A 17,632-nucleotide genomic window follows, 5' to 3' on the forward strand; every position below is an offset into this window, starting at 1 on the left:
ATGCGATAAATCGACCGCCGATCATCCTAGTGTCGAGTCCAGTACTCCACCTCAACAAGAAGCACAAGGGAAATGGACGGGAGAGCATCTCCCATCGACACACCTCAGTGAAGACACTGCAGTAAGTAGGATCTAAGTACGTTGACTTCCGTTATGTTATTCACGTAGCTGAAGTTGCATAATTTAGATCGATCCTTCCCTCCGCGCCCCGTAGTGTAGACCAGCTCTGAGTAAGACGGGAGAGTACTACCTAATGAATCACCAATGCCAATTCCATCCAGGTAGAGATAGTCTTTGACCGTGTTTCTGTTGTGAAATCTGACAGAATAACAACACAAAATGTCATGGCTGCAAGCACATCTTTGTCTGTTGAAACCTATAATTTTAAAAGAATAGTTGTATTACTCAGAGTTTATACTAATTCCTTCAAAGCTTAAACCCAATCAGTTTTCTTGCCCTTGTTTCCCCTCTGTACTTTGGTTTCTTGTTGTAGATCTACTCATGAGTGGAGTGTGCTATTGTTAAGTCTCCAGTGTAATCTTCGCACCACAGGAATAGTACCTATAATACTGAAATCGGATATGTTAAAACTGTACAGCTGGTATATCAAAGCCTAGCTGATGCCAGTAGAGCTGTGCAAATAATTGATTTTTTTGGTTCAGTGGCCAAACTGAATTTTTTTTTTTAAAGTTGCTTCAGGTGAAAAGAAAGAAAAGAAAAAAATGTGAATTTTTCAGCAAACCAAAAAAGTAGAGACCTCACACGTCACCCTTTGGCGAATTAATATGCATGTACCTGATGCCGGGGTTCCCTGTAAAATCCTATGCACCCACTGTTTCCTCAGCCACACACCCGGCCCAGCTCTGACCCAGCCAGCACACTACAATTAAGAGCAGGCACAAGCAACATGAGTGGCTAACTGCCCCAAGTATGTGCCTTGCATATCAGATGGGTATATACTTGGGGCAGCTACTCCCGTGTGCCACCACAGTTACACTTCATTTTTAACACACTGGCTCAATAAGAGCTAGCATGGGAATGTCTCCATGAGCTGGGAATTACACTTCCAACTTGAAGTGTACACATACCCAAAGTCTGGTCGTCTTCTCTTTCCTCAGGACCAAAGCAGGCCATGCCAGTGCTGGTGCTTATCGCTGTTCCTACACAAGAGAGGGCTATGCATTCTCTCTCTCTTCCCTTGGGATCTGGAGGAAAGAGTATATGGTGGCAGCCCAAAAACAGGAAGGGTTTTTGAAAGGGAGATATACGTAAACACACTTATCAGCACTCCATATGGTCTCTCTGCAAGCAAAGATTGTTGAGGACCAACTAGTTAAGCACTGGGTATGCTGCTGAACAAATCAACAGAATCTACTCCCAGTGTGTTTCTGAGTCAATACATAAGTAGCAGTGTTCAGATTATTTATCCAAATGTGAATATTACTAATATTTTTGATATTCATAATACTTGATTCTGTTCGCTTCCCCACAGCCCTGTTCTGCTTGTCCTGCATTTGACTGTTGCAGTGTTTAAAATTAAACCACCAAATAAATTGATTTAAGAAATCCTTTGAATTGATGCAGCATGACTTTGAGACTTTAGCATAGAATATAAGACAATCCAAACTATGAAAATAACTACTGTTGGGTAGTGAGTGATACTATTTGGGTCAGCCATATTTTACTGCACTTTTCCCAAATATTTAAATCACCTTTTACCTTGTCTCAGACAATAGCTGTGAAGGAAAACATTTCTCTTTTGAAAAGTGTGAAGCAAACCTATACTGGAGAATGAGACCGATATCAAAGAATTGAACCATATCACATGGTGTAGGGGAGTCATTGCTTTATTAGAATGACTGAATATGTTTTAATATAATGCAGATGAACACAGATTCTTAAAGCTTTTTGTTGACAGTCTAGGACTTGACAATTCTAAAAGCAAAAGGGCGATGCTTGGTGTGCACCTTTCATTGTAAGTCAGTGCCACAGCTATTTCATGACAAGGCTGGTATCTAAATTCTGTGGACAAACAGGAGAGTTGAGATTGTGTGTGGGTGAGGTGAGTTCTTTATTGTTGAGAATCCTGGCAGATTTCCCCACTTTCAGCATAAGAGAAAGGTGAATTAATTACTTCTGATAGTTATTTTCTGAGGGTTTAGTTCCTTGCTTAAATCCACAATTACCCTGTCACTTCACCTTGAGACCTGAAAACTGCCTTGACCTGGTTTCTTCTAGCCCAGGTCATTTGGAACCATTAGTCAGGAAGAAACTGAGAATTAAAGAATGTGCCAAAATATGTATGCCTGTCCCTCTTTCTGTCATGACAAGATTTTTACAGCACTCTTCAACAATGTGGCCCAAGAACGTGAATTGGTATAACAAGATACTAGGCCAAACTTTGCTCTTAGTTACCCTGTGCAACCTCCGATAAAAACAGAGGGAAATGGCACATGAGAGCAGGGAAGCTAAAATGCAGTGGTCAGAGAGGAAAACATCATGAGAGAGAGGAAGGAAGGAGAGAGGAGGAACACAGATGCAGATATTTGATCAGTCTGCCAGTTTTTATAGAATTACATCTTAAAAATTATTTCACGTGTTTCCCCCCCAACTGAAGAGTATGCAGGGTGAAAACATTCTGGTTGTGACTTCCTGCCTATTAGCTAGAGTCAGGGTGTGTGAGTCAATGTACTCCCATTTGCCAGAGGAGCGCAAGTGAATTGAATAACAAGAGGCTGACTTGGCATCTGGAAGTAGGCAATGGTGTGGTGGGTAAGTGAATGTGGCCAGCCAACTTGATTAGTGCCACCAAGAGCTACCAGGTACGTGAATTCTTCACCCTGAATCAGAATCTAACTTGAGTGACCAGATGACCAGAAAATAGCTGAACCTGCGAATGTCACAACCTCCTTTGTGATTTGTTCTTACAGAAACTAATTGAGATGGGTTCAGTTTAACTGTTTGAGGGATTTTCGTTCGTTTTTTTTCTTAGGCCAAACTCTTCAAACTTGGGTGCATAGACTTAAGTGCCTAAATCCGTAATTAGTCACCTGAATATAAGTAGCCTCATTTTCAAAGTTGCTGAGCACCTGCAACTCTGCAGCTCCTACTAAATTCAGTGAGGTTTGTGGATTATCAGCTTTTCTGAAAACCAGGCCACTTTTGTTCAGGTTCCCACCTATGTATTTAGGGGACTAACTCTGGGCTAAAGTGGTGCGATAATGGATTTTTTGATTCAATGACAATTCCAAAAAGTGAAGAAAAAAAATGTTCCATGTCAAACTCAAAACAGATTTTTTACAAAATTAAATTAAAATTAAAAGTGTCAAATTAAAAGTGTCATTCAACCTGAAATGAAACATTTGTTTTGATTTCAAGCTTTTTTTTTTTTTTTACATTTTTGATATTTTAAAATAAAGTTATAAGAAATTTTTAAGCAAAAAGTTATTTCAAACAAACGTTGAAACATTTAATTTCAAAAATGTTAAAACAAAATGTGTAGACTTTTTTTAGGAAGGTTTGACACAAATAATTCTGTGAAACCTTCGCAAATTTGCAAAATGTTTAAGTGTCACTGAATTTGCATTTTTTTCTGAAAAAAAGATTAACCAAAATTTTTCACCCAGCTCTATTTGAAGATTTTAGAACTAGTGTTTAAAAAGTCACATAAGTGAATTTGGGTGAAGTGTCAGATTGGCTAAGGGACATAACCACGTACTTACCAGCTCAGCCTCTTTAATCAAAACTTACATGGACTTGAAGGGCAACTGCAGGATGGGGCTCTAAATAATGTAATAAAATAAGATCTCAAAATTTGCTGATTAATATTTAATTGTTCATTTTTATTACCAGGAATATAGGTCTGATTTGAATATAGAAAAGAGTGGCATGCATTTCTGAAAACAAAAATGAATTATGAAATTAAAATAAAAGTTCTGCATTGGAAAAACAATCTTCTAAGTACCCAATAAATGACTTCCTAAGGCATTTTATCCAAATCCAGAATCCCTTTGACTGCTATAAGGCATGCTACATTTGAATTCCTCAGTGGTGCACATGGCTTAAAATGTTGTTTGTGTTGAAGTGATATTGAAGGGAAAGTTTCTGAACAAAAGCAAAATGAGAGATTCTTAATTTCAACATTTTCCAGGTAATCTCATTAAAGTACACATAATTAAGTTTTCAGCAAATGAAATAAATTGAATATAGTGTTTTGATTTCTAGAAAATATTAAATTTTATCTTAAAGCTATTGTATTTCATTTCTATGCAACCTGTCCCCTCATCTATAATATGTACAGTAATGTGTGCTGCCTCCGTCATATACGCAATAAGCCCTCTCCTTTACGGTTGCTGTCTTAAGGTATGATATCATCAGAACCCATTGACTCAGTAGCACCCTCTTATTAAATTGATTTCCAGTTATTAAAATACTTGTATGCAGTGCTACATCACCAGCATTTGTAATATTTGCCTTAATCTCATTTGCTTTTTTGGTATGCCAGTCATAGTAAGGTAAGATATTGCAATACACAGCAAAGACTTTGTAAAGGACCATTCACTTCTTTGCAGCTGGAACACTGGCTTCTCCAGTGCTTCTGTCTTCAGATTAAATGAATTTATTTTTCTGAATGATGCTAGGCAAACACCATTTCTGAACACATTTGAACACCATTTCAGCCTTTCTACGCTGATACAAAATGTGCAACATGATTTTAACCAGAAGATGGCATGTTGTTCTCCCTCGTTCCTTTTTCTTTCTTAATTATTAACAACTGCCTTTCTCCTTTTTCTGTTGTTTCAGTTAAAGGATCAAGAAAGTTAAGTCTGCCAACAGATCTTAAGACTGATCTTGGTACGGTAGGCGAAAGCCGACAGTTTTAAGTTTCCTTACATTCATTTGGCAAAACATTTTTACCAACTGATCCATAAGGTAGCACGATAACCTTTGAAGGCTTTGTTTGAAAAGGCTTTCTTAAAAACCACCTATTAACCCATACAGTTCTGTTGGCAGCATTCAGCATTTTGCTTGTTTAACACTCATTTTTCATGTAATTACATTTTGCAAATCATTGCACACTTGAGTGTGTAACTTTTTATAATGAAATGACTTCAGACTTTTGGACAAATTTGAACCATTCTGACTGGTTGCCAGCGATGTTTATCTGTGTCTGTAACAGTGCATGCACTAGTGTGTTTTCTAATTGTATATATAAATTCCATTTCATAAGAGTGATGAGACACTTAGGCTTATGTATTTTATAGTGTCTGTTGCACTTCTCAGGTGTCAGGTCAGGTTTCAGCCATTTGTCTCTCAGAATACCATTTGAAACATAGCATAATAAGCTCTTAAATGCACTCCTTGGTGTGTCTTATTCTTCAATTATCTTCTTTAATTATTTTAGTGAAGTGGAACAGTAAATGAGGGGAAAACTTGATCCCAGGGAGCCTAAACCAACATTTAAAAGAGGGCAGATAAACTGAAAATAGTTGGGTCAGATCATGCCATTTTAGACACATACATAGGGCCCTACCAAATTCACGGCCATGAAAAATGTGTCACGGACCATGAAATCTCGTCTCCCCCCCTGAAATCTGGTCATTTGTGTGCTTTTACCCTATACTACACAGATTTCATGGGGGAGACCGGCTTTTCTCAAATTGGGGTTCCTGCCCAAAAGGGAGTTGAAGGGGGAGGTGTCACACGGTTATTTTAGGGGGGTTGCAGTGTTGCCACCATTACTTCTGCGCTGCCTTCAGAGCTGGGCGGCCAGAGAGTGGCGGCTGTTGGCCAGGCACCCAGCTCTGAAGGGAATGCCCTGCGAACAGCAGCACAGAAGTCAGGGTGGCAATACCATACTATGCCATCCTTACCTCTGTGCTCCTGCTGGCAGTGGCTCTGCCTTCAGAGCTGGGCTCCCGGCCAGCAGCCGCCGCTCTCCAGCTGCCTAGTTCTGAAGGCAGGGCTGCCACCAGCAGCAGCACAGAAGTAAGGGCAGCAGTACCGCAACACCCCCCCACACAATAACCTTGCAAACCTCCCCCCCCCCGCCAACTCCTTTTTGGGTCAGGACCCCTACAATTACAGCACCGTGACATTTCTGATTTAAATAGCTGAAATCATGAAATTTATGATTTTTAAAATCCTATGACTGTGAAATTGACCAAAATGGACAGTGAATTTGGTAGGGCCCTACGCATACATGAAGGGAGCCTTCAGGCATAGATGTCCTTCTTCATGCTTAGGGTGGGCTTAGCATGGCACCATCCCCTTGCCTCTCTCCCTTTTCTGGGGTCTGGTCTGGGGAATGGGAGGAGTCAGGGTGAGCCAAGTTTATTTGGGATTGACAAGGCTAGCACTTTGGCTCTCAAACTGTAGTAGTGATATATATATATTTATTTTTTTAAAAAAAGTAAAGAAGAGTGACCCTAGCACTTGCTTTCCTGTAACACTAACTTCTGTCCCTAGTAAAATAATGTTGATGTCACTTGATAGTGACTCCTGAAATCTGAATTGAAAAATTAATTTCAATTTTCTTGAATAAAAACACTATTGTATGGATTGAAAACTGGATGACAGAGCATAAACAAATGGTAATGTATGTGATAATGTCTGGCATTGGGAAGATGTGTCTGTTGGGTAGAATAGTAATCAGTGCTAAAACTGTCTTATTAAATATCTGTATCAGTGATCTAGGAAAGAGAATAAAAACAATATTGATGAAATATGCCATTGATACCAAATTGTGCGCAGCTGCAAACACCAGCGAAACCAGAGAAATCACACAAACTGATCTAAAGAGGTAGAAAATAATAGGGTAGAAATAATAATAAAATGTGATTCATTTTAGAAAATGGACCTAATATATCTAGAGAAAATTAATCCAATAATTCAGATTTTAGGGGTCACTATTAAATGTATTAAATGTATAAAGTTCAAAAAACCATCTAAAAACCTAAAAGGATGTATACAGAAAATGGATGGAGGAGTGTGCCACCAAGGAAGTATACATGGGAATAAGCGCGAGCATGTAGGAACAAAATCAGGAAAGCCAAGGCAAATAACAAGTTACAGCTGGCAAGAAATGTTAGAAACAGCAGGAAGGGTTCTTCAAATATATCAGACCAAAAAAAGAAAAGAAAAAACAAGGATGAAGTGGGTCCGCTGCTCAATGGAGAAGGTGAGCTGGTAAAAGAAGATGATAGGAAGGCAGAGCTACTCAATGCCTACTTTGTTTCAGCATGTGGCCAATCAACTAGCGAAGTTACCGTTATTCTGCCTGTTGTTCCAGTATTGTCTAGATGTGTGCTCAGTTCTTCTTACATTATTTTATTAGGTATGAAAGTTAGTTTTACAAGACAGTAATTGCCAGGATCACTCTTCTTTCCTTTGTTTGAATATCAGTAATACAGTTTCTTAACTTCCAACTTTTCTAGTGTCTCCCCAGATGTGATTTTTTTCAAACATAATTGTCAGGATTTCAGTAAATTTATTAGCTGATTCTCTTCATATCTTAGGATGCGTGTAAACTTTATTAATAGCTATAGTTTCTGTGTATTCCTTACCTACTCTTTATTAATAATTATTAATAGCTTTCCAAGTTCCTCAACCTTTTATAATGATGGGACTCTATTTTTTTCTCACCTCCCCTTGAGGAACAATGCATCTGTTTACCGGTGCATGTCTCCTGGTGAGAGAGGTGCATGTCTCCTGGTGAGAGAAATTTGAGTGGACAAAGTGATACAGTGCCAAAAAAGGCCAATGTAGTTTTGGACTTCAAGCACAGATGCCTCAAGTCATAGATCAGAGAGCTAATAACTCCCTTCCCTACAGCTGTCTTGCAACCACATGTAGAATATTAATTCTATTGTTGGCTTTACCAGGAAAATGTTAACAAATTGGAGGAAACTTAGTGAATAACAACATAAAAGATTAGGGGGTGGGAAAAACTGATTGGCAAGATTGAAAGAGCTAAATAAATTCAGCTTGGCTCAGTGACCACAAAGGGTGTGGGAGACATGATAATGATCTAAAAATATACAATATGATGTGATGGTCTGGAACCTCTCTTGCTTGGAACATTTAAAACTACGCTGTATTTAAAGCTAGATCCACAAAGGGATTCATTCTGTGCCTAACTGTCATTCTAGGCCCCTAAATCCAAAATATGGCAATCAATACAGTAACTCCTCACTTAAAGTCATCCCGGTTAATGTCGTTTCATTATTACGTTGTTGATCAATTAGAGAACATGCTCGTTTAAAGTTGCACAGTGCTCCCTTATAACGTTGTTTGGCAGCCGCCTGCTTTGTCCGCTGCTTGCAGGAAGAGCAGCCCGTTGCAGCGAGCTGGTGGGGGCTTGGAACCAGGGTGGACCGGCAGCCCCCCATCAGCCCTCTGCTCCACTAAATTCCCTGTGCGGCAGCCGCCCAGCAAGCTATGAATTGCCGGCAGTTCAGCTGTCCCTCCCCCCACTACCATGTGCTGCTCCTGCCCTCTGCCTTGGAGCTGCTCCCGGGAGCCTCCTGCTTGCTGTGCAAGTGTGGGGGAGCGAAAGAGGGATGCTAATGTCAGGGTGCCCCGCTCCTGCCCCCACATCTCCAGAGAGCAGGAGGGGGATGGCACGACAGGGCTCAGGACTGCTGTCTCAACTTGCTGATCTACTTAAAAAGGCAATGTACTTAGAATGGGGTTAGCGTACTTAAAGGAGCAATGCGCGTCCTTCTCTCTCTGCCATGCTGTCTCCCCTCCCTCCATTGGTGCTACCTTGTAGAGTGTGAGGCTACATTAACAACAATGTGTTAACCCCTGAGGGCTCAGCCGAGTGCTAGTTCATCATTTAGCATTAAGGCAGCCCCTGGGAAATATCCCACCCTCTGACTCTACCACCTCAGCCAAGCTACACAATCATCATTGCTGTGTACAGTATTCAATTGTTTGTTTAAAACTTATACTGTGTATATGTGTGTGTGTGTGTCTGTGTATGTATGTGTGTGTGTGTGTATGTGTGTATATATATATATATATATATATATATAAAAAATATTAGTCCTTTGTCTGGCGAAAAAAATTTCCCTGGAACCTAACCCCCCTATTTACATTAATTCTTATGGGGAAATTGGATTTGCTTAACAATGTTTCACTTAAAGTAGCATTTTTCAGGAACATAACTACAAGGTTAAGCGAGGAGTTGCTGTATCATGTTTTCTAAATGCTCTCCCCTTATATGCCATCTATACAGGTGGCCTTGGTGTATAGATAACTTGTTACAAATAAAGTTCAGGTACACTGAAGTCAGTGTTTGAGTGATAGTCATTCCATGCTAAGATTGATCAGTTGCAGCATGGAGAATTTTTTAAAATCCTGTGCTATGGCTGTGGCAGAGGGGAAGAAAGTTTTCTTCCCTTTCATCTTAGCATCCATGAAACTGTACTGGGTTGTGGGTAGCTTGGTAAATCTAGTCTACCACTCTTTGGAAGAAAGCATAAGATTTTCTCACTGTGAGGAGTTAAGTTTAGAAAATAAGATCTCACAGGTCAAATGCCACATCATCTGAATTTCAGCCACTTTTGCTCCCAGAGGTTCTGGCTGTGCTGGCCTAGCTTAGTTTACTATCTACTATCTGGTTGTTACCCATGCCCCTAATAGCTAGTAAATTCCAGCAGAGAGGTACTGAGTACATTGTTGACTGTGATCATTAATGCCTTTCTTAGGGTGGACAGAGAGGCAGTATGTCCCAGACGAGGAGTTGTAAGGCCATTGCTCAAGAAACCATCTCTTGAAGTTGATGGTCTCACTAACTATTACCTTGTCTCTATCCTAGCTTTTTGGGACAAGGTTATTGAGACATTGTGGTAAGGCATCCCCATCATCACCTGGGGGCTTCTGATCTCTCTGATCCCCAATAATACAGTTGTTGGAATGGCCTAGGGAACTTTTACTGTGAAAATTTAGGTGCTGACTGACTTTATGTGCTGACAGGGTTAGGTGGCAACCACATGGGCGTTTCATGGACTGCAGTCGGGCCTAAAAGTGGGATTTGGGCACCTAAATCTGGGGTAAAGTGCCTAAGTCCCTTTGTGGATCTGGGCTTAAATACAGAAATTGAATGTCTTAGATAACAACACACCAGTTATGCTGTTAGGAGTATCTCTTTTCTCCCCATGGATTAGCAGTGCTTAATTTGTAATGAAAGAGCTGCCTGGGCTCAAGCAATTTTTATACATTCATAACTGATGCAGCAAGCCCAGAGGTGCCAGGGCTATGAAATGCCAAGCTTAGAGGTGCCGGGGCTCAGCCCTGGCAAGCTCTGGCACAAATTAAGCACTGCTGATTAGTTGCTAGAGCCTAAGTCCACAGTATCTGAGGTGCATCTGTAACCCACACATCATCCTGGGTGTGGTGTTCTGTCCCCTCTAGTGGCACTGAGACCACTTAGAGGTTAATGAGTCTGCTCTACAGCCTTAGCTAAGAGCCATATGGCTTTTAGCTCATGCAGTAGAGGCTCAGGCACTGAGTTCCCAGTTTTGATCCTGCCCACCGATAACTGGGGTCTGTTGGCGTTACCTATATGAAATTGTAGCTGTTGTTCATTTGCATAACAGCCTTTATGCTTCTTTGTGATTTTTCTTAAGATTGCAACTAAATAAATGACTACAGCAATCTCTGTAGTATCTCTGGACGATTTGTTACACCATGGAACTTTGAGTTGGCTTTCAGATTTTATGGAATTTTTAAGGAAGTACTAGACCAAGTCATTAAAGTTGCAGGAAATAAATGCTTTTCTCTTAAAAAAACATATCAAATACTTCTCTTTTTTGGTTATGTAAAAGAACAAAAAGGGACAACTAAGATCTCACATATGGTCCAAACTAGGACATAAATTTCTTGCTCAGCATACTTTTTAATCCTCACATAACAGTGACAAGTTTTCCCAGTTAAAGTGAAACAATTTAGAGAACGTCCATCTTACGCCCAACTCTTACCTCATTCAACAAGAGAGAAAACTGTTACTTCCCTGAAAATGGCTTCTGATCATGAGACAGGTTCTTCTTGTAACCTACAGTGGATAAATGGACAGAATGTGCCTTACCTCCCAGAATAATAGTCTTTGCCTCTATATAAGGAAAAATAGACCAATTCCATTCTTTCACATTTATATTCAATGAGAGCCTTTCAACTGGACCTTGCCAAAAGTGTCAAGATCCCCAAGAAATGAAATATGAGGGGAAAAGAACAATTTTATCTCTCAAAGGGTGAAACTAGTTTACAAATAGTATATAAAAATGACCTGATTCTACCCAGCCTTGCCCCTTGTCAATTAACTACTCATCTTGCTCTTATCTTATGCTGCCCCCATCTGTTGGTTGTATCAAGATGATGTCTGTCCTCATCTACTTATATTGTAAGCTCGTTTGGGGAGGGAACATCTTTTTCTCGTGTATTTGTGTACAGTTCCTAACACAATGGGGGCCTCAATCCTGATTGGAGTTTCTAGGTGCTACTGTAATATATAAATAATTCATCATAATGAATGTGATATCATTTAGACCTTTCAAAGTAGGGTGGTGTAGAATGCCACCAAATTAGAATTCTTAGCTCACATTGATGATAGTATTTATATTTAGTTCACACTCACTGTGCACAGTTATGAATAACTACATTAAGTGCTAGGTAGTTGAAAATCAGGCTCAAAGTGTTCAAGAATTAATCTGTGAAGACAATTCTCCTGATGTGGAGCCCAGAGAATCATCCATTACTTTACTTTGAAAGTTGGCTCATCAAAGAACTATCACAGGAGTTACTTTATATACCCCTCTTTTTGAAAATGTAGTGTCTGTGAAATCTGTCTTTAATAAAACAGCTCTTTTTGTATACCCATAATTTGTTCAAGGGTTGGAAAGAAATAACAAGTCTTCCTTCTAACCAGCCATATTTAATTTTTCATAAACATAGGATGATATTAAAAACATCCACAGACTTTTTTCCAAAGTTTTATTCATACAATAGTTTCACCCTAACAAACCATGCTGATTGCCCTTTAAGTTCACATGAATCATAGAAATGTGGGGCTGGCAGGGACTCAAGAGGTCATCAAGTCTAGCCCCCTGTGTTGAGGCAAGACCACGTAAATCTAAACCATTCCTGACGTGTTTGTCCAACCTGTTCTTAAAAACCTCCAATGAAGGGGATTCCACAACCTCTCTTGGAAGCCTGTTCCAGTGCTTAACTACTGATGTAATTAGAAAGCTTTTCCTAATAGCTAATGTAAATCTCCCTTGGTGCAGAATAACACATTACTTCTTGTCCTACCTTCAGTGGACATGGAGAACAATTGATCACTGTCCTCTGTCTAACAAGCTTCACATATTTGAAGACTGTTATTAGGTTCCCCCCTTAGTCTGCTTTCCTCCCCCTGCTGCAGGACACTCTGAGACTGGGCAGCAACCCCAGAGGTTCCTGCAGCTGGAGGAGGCTTGTGGAGTTGTGTCTGATCTTCCCTGTGCTGCTGGGACTGCCCCAGCAAAGGGGGCACTTAGCTCTGGTTGGGCGGGGGAGGGACAGTCCAGCTTTAAAGGCAGCACAGAAGTGAGGGTGGCAATCCCATGACCCCCCTACAACAGGTTTGTGACCCCCACAGAATCCTCTTTTGAGTTGGGACCCGCACGTTTACAACACTGTGAAATTTCAGATTTAAACATCTGAAAACATGAAATTTACCACTTTTCAAATCCTATGGCCGTGAAATTGACCATAATGGACTGTGAATTTGGTACGGCCCTAAGTATAAGCATACTCTCAACTCCATTATCCAAGTCATTAATGAAAATATTTAATAGTAACAGACCCAAGTCTGACCCCTGTGAGATCCCACTAGGTAAGCCCTGCAATTTGACAATGAGCCATAAATAATTACTCTTTGAGCTTGACAGGTTTCAGAGGAACAGCCGTGTTAGTCTGTATTCGCAAAAAGAAAAGGAGTAACCAAATTGGTTAGTCTCTAAGGTGCCACAAGTACTCCTTTTCTTTGAGCTTGGTCTTTCAACCAGTTGTGCACCCATCTTATAGTAATTTTATCTAGACCACATTTCCCTAGTTTGCTTATGCAAATGTCATGTGAGACTGCATCCGAAGCATGACTAAAATCAAGATCTATCACATCTTCCCAGCTATTCACTAGGCCAGTAACCTTGTCAAAGAAGGAAATTAGTATCTTTTCAGGTATAGAAGTTAGGCTGACTGATCTATAAGTCCCAAGGTCATCTTTATTCCCCCTTTTAAAGGTAGGTACTGTGTTTGCCATTCTCCAGATCTCTGGGACTTCACCCGTCCTCTATGACTTCTTGTAGTCCTGTTCAGGAAAAACGGTTGATTTCAACTGGAGTGTACCTCATGACTTTTCAGACCATAGGAAAAGCTCCCCAAAATTTGAGGCCACTTTTGAAAATTTGGGTTTACGTGTCTAGGCCATGGTTTTCCAGAATGGCAGTGGCATTGTTAAGAATAGAAACCCAGGATCCTGATGTTCAGTTCTCTCTCCATTTGCTTGGCAGCTTTTCCTTTCCCAGAAAACTGGCCATAAAATTTTTGGCCTATTCATTCAGACATGCCCAGATATATATTATGCACAGTCCACAGTAATGTCCCTTCCTCCAGAATGGCAAGCTAGCCACTATTCACATCTCAGAGTGAGGACCTCTCCATGAGAGAAATAAGAGAAACATTTTCAGTGCCTTCTAGTCTGGTACCAGTCACAAATATGATAGCACCAATTTTCTTCCAAATGAGAATAAAGAAGGTTGATATATACCTGTCAGACAATTTAGAAAGAGGTTTTATGCTTTAGCAGAAATTTGTGAGCATCCTGTCAGTGAGTAAATGGCACACAAAAAATAGGCTAAGACTGTGAGATGTAAATTAGACCTGTAGATCATCATAGCACAAAATAAGTTATGTGCCTTATGATCTTTTTTAATGACAGGAATTATGCCAGCAAAGAGCAATATTCTGACCTGAAAAGCTTCACTATAAATGTACATATTTGATGCTTTATTATTTTTGAAACATATGGATGAAATGTCTGTGACAGGAATACAGTGTTTTGTACAATTGCTACGTTTATTTGTTCATTCTCCTAGGCACCAAAATCCTATTTTTCTCATGAAATGAAAATGATTTCCCAGTTTATAATTTTGATATCATCTTCTTTGACTGTGGTCTCTGTAGCATTATTTCTTTGTAAGTTGGACAACAGGGCTAAGCTGTAAATGTTAGTCATAATATAATTATGAGTGGGCAGCAATAAAATCTCACTGGGTTAGTAGAATCTCAGTATCAAACTAAACTCTCCCTTCTCCTACACCTTTTGTTGGAGACTAATAAAAGCTCATCAGTGAGTGCTGTCAGATGCTTTCTTTTCTTCTCCCTCTTCCTCCTTGCCTTCCTCTTCAAAACATAAAAACACATATACAGCACCTTGCATTTTAGCATCTCAAAGCACTTCCCAACATTAACATTCTTGACATTCTCAATGTTTAAGTTAGATCCTAGTAAACTTGAGACCACCCATTCTTGTCACTCTTGCAGTCACCAGGCTTTACTTTGTGCCCCACAACGGACTGCAGCAGCTGTTCTGGCTGCACTTCTTGAGAATAGGCCACTTCTTGTCTTGAACCTCTGGCTGAATGCTAGAGGCCAGGTACCTTTTTTACCCCGTTCTGCCTCTTAGGATGTGTCTTGACTAGGAAAAAAGGTGTGTTTTTACCTTGTGTTAGTTAACATGTGGGATTTAACAGGAGGTAAAATCCTAGGGAAGACAAAGCAGTTTGTAGTTTTCACACATGTTGGCAGTTAAAGTAAAGACTCTGATGGAGCATAGAGTTTATCTTTACCTGCTAACTTGTTTTAAAATTACAATTGCCTTGTCTTCATGAGGTCAGAATACACTTTTTTTTACAGTGAAGGCCTTAAAGGCCAGAAGATTTTCTTTATCTCCAGGAACAGCCCACTGTGGGTAACCCAAAAATTTCTTAAAGAAAATGGTATTTATTAAAAAATCATACTTTTATTCAGAATCGCATCAGAGCTAATCTAGGTTCTGGGAAACAGGCTTCCTAGATGGAGTATCATCATGAAGTTTCCGTTAATTTAAACAAGGAATGTCTGACATTCATAATCTGTCTGATCTCGCTCTCTTTTTTCTTTTCCTCTCTCAGCATCTATGATGGGGTATACAAAGCCCACACTGGGCAGCATGGGGTTAATGAGCTAATGTGGGTTCAGGTGACTCTGCCCAGTCACACCTGTGGTAGATGTCAGGATTGGAGAGAGGTGTTTAGAGGGAAACCCTGTCTTACTTGATGGTAGACCAGGGAGGAGAGCAGATCTTCAGCCCTCAGTCCCTAGAGAGAGAGCTGACTGAAGGCAGGAGCTCCCCAGATGCCTGATGGCTCCTCCCTGAAGGAAGGAAGGGCTAGATGTTGACTCCCTTTGAGAGGGGATATTCATTTCTATTATTTCTTAATTTAGTTTAAGGCCACAGCCCAATGAGCTCCCTCTGAAGGAAGAGAGCCTCAACCCAGCTTTGAGACGATTCATTTGTATAATTTCCCCATGTTTCTGTTAGTTGACTACCCCAGAAGGGGAAAGACTTTAAAGTGACCTGGTCGGAGGGCCAAGTCCTAGGAAGAGGCAGACCACTGCAGTGCTGGAGCAACCCTTGGCAGATGGTACCAGGCAGGGCTACGCCTCTCCTGACCCCTTCACAGCATCTCAAAGTCAGTCTGACACTGTTCTCTGACAGAGAAGCTCTCCTTCCCTTGTGTCTCTTTCTTCCCTCATCCTCCTGAGAGTCTTTGAATTAAAGCTCCATTCTCCTCATCACCATTCCAGACAAGAGGTCATTCTTTATGTTAGGTCACAGAAATATTAGTTCTCCATTTCCACACTTTTGCGTATGTTTAGTTAGCTTGGTTCCTGTCTGGCACAGTGTTCCCAGTATCCCATGAAAGCAAACATTTCTAGATGGACAGTCTCTTTTATTTCCAATTTATTCTCATGTAACCCATAGTACTTCAAAGGAACATTCTGAATCTGGCTAAGTGTTAGGTGAAAAGAGACAACACTTGTGCATATAGTATGTTTAGAATAAACTGGATTTACATGTTGCTATGTTTTCACCCCCAGGGCTGGCTTGACAAGTTAGACACTAGACTCTTTTAGTCATAATTTTACAATTACAGTGTTACTTGAATAGCTCCAGTTACTTGTGGTTGGTACTCAGTCCTCCATAGTAAATAAGTAGTAATATCTTCGTATTATCCTCATATTGCAGATGGGGAAAATGAAACAGTAAGAGGTGAAATGACTTACCCTAGGTCACATAGTTAAGTCACTTGGCCCTGGTCTTCACTGGGGGGCGGGTGTCGACCTAAGATACGCAACTTCAGCTACGCGAATAGCGTATCTTAGGTCGACTTACCTGGCTGTGAGGATGGCGGCAAGTCAACCGCTGCAGCTCCCCTGTCGACTCCACTTCCGCCTCTCGCAAGCTGGAGTTCTGGAGTCGACGGGGAGCGCATTTGGGAATCGATTTATCGCATCTAGATGAGACGTGATAAATCGATCCCTGATAGATTTAGGACAGGACCTGCCCTAAGGGTATGTCTACACTGCAATTTAAGGCTGTGCTTGGCCCTGGGCTCAAGCCTAATCCCCTTTCCATCTACCCTGCAATTGGGCTAACCCAGAGCCTGGACCCAGGGTCTCAGAACCCTGCAGGGCTGGAGGGTCTAAGCTCGAGGGACCCGGGGTCCAAGCCCTATTGCTTTGCAATACAGACTCAGCCTCGCTTGACTCGGGTCCTGGGAGTCAGCCAGAAGTATCCCACAATTCCATGGGGCAACTTCCTTAGTCCTCTCTATCTCAACAACCTGCAATCGACTGTAATTAAAACAGAAACCACCCCCCTTTGCGAATGGCAGCAGCACAGGTCAGCGTTAACCCATTCTCCTCTGGTTGCTGATCTACAAGCACACAGAGAGCCTCCTGGGTTTGCAATGGAGAGCGAACCAATCAAGACTTTTGTAAAGCTACCTGTTTGCTGGTGACATGCAGGGCAGGCAGTAAAGTTTTCCCACAGTGCACCATAGTACTAGGACTAGAGGGAGCGGGGTAGTAGGGACTCTGAGATAGGGTTACTTTGATTTGGGTCTGTGGATGACAGAGCCCTAGGCATGAACATAAAAACATAAGAATGGCCATACTGGATCAGACCAAAGGTCCATCTAGCTCAGTATCCAGTCTGCTGACAGTGGCCAATGCCAGGTGCCCCAGAGAAAATGAACAGAACAGGTAATCATCAAGTGATCCATCCTTGATCATCATCAGCATCGGGGCAGCAGGTTTGTATAATTTTTGGTGGTGCTCAGAATGGGTCCAAGTCCAGCTCCCCCCAACCCCCAGGCTCTGGGATGGAGTTTGGGTGCAGGAGGGGTGCGGGCTGGGGCAAGGGTTGGGGTGCAGGAGGGAGTGCGGGGTTTGGGGCTGGGCCAGAGATGAGGATTTTGGGGTGCAGCAGACAGGCTGCCCCAGGGCCGGGGTGGGGGGCCAGAGAGGAGGACTCCTCCCAGCC

The 17,632-nt window shown here is 41.3% G+C and overlaps 1 protein-coding gene across 10 annotated transcripts in view; it reads left to right on the forward strand.

The window, feature by feature from the left end:
* The window catches only part of STXBP5L (syntaxin binding protein 5L), a 430,597-nt gene that overhangs the window by 364,736 nt on the left and 48,229 nt on the right, over positions 1-17,632 (forward strand). For 6 of the 10 annotated variants that reach the window (XM_048819147.2, XM_048819156.2, XM_048819179.2 and 3 more), the window contains one exon: positions 4,804-4,854. The exons of the other annotated variants lie outside the window; for them this stretch is intronic. In XM_048819147.2, the coding sequence (XP_048675104.2) occupies positions 4,804-4,854 (51 nt within the window). The remainder of the gene's footprint in view (positions 1-4,803; positions 4,855-17,632) is intronic. 10 annotated transcript variants of the gene reach the window in all.

The sequence above is a fragment of the Caretta caretta genome, chromosome 1, assembly GCF_965140235.1.
Source record: "Caretta caretta isolate rCarCar2 chromosome 1, rCarCar1.hap1, whole genome shotgun sequence".
Taxonomy (NCBI): Eukaryota; Metazoa; Chordata; order Testudines; family Cheloniidae; genus Caretta; species Caretta caretta.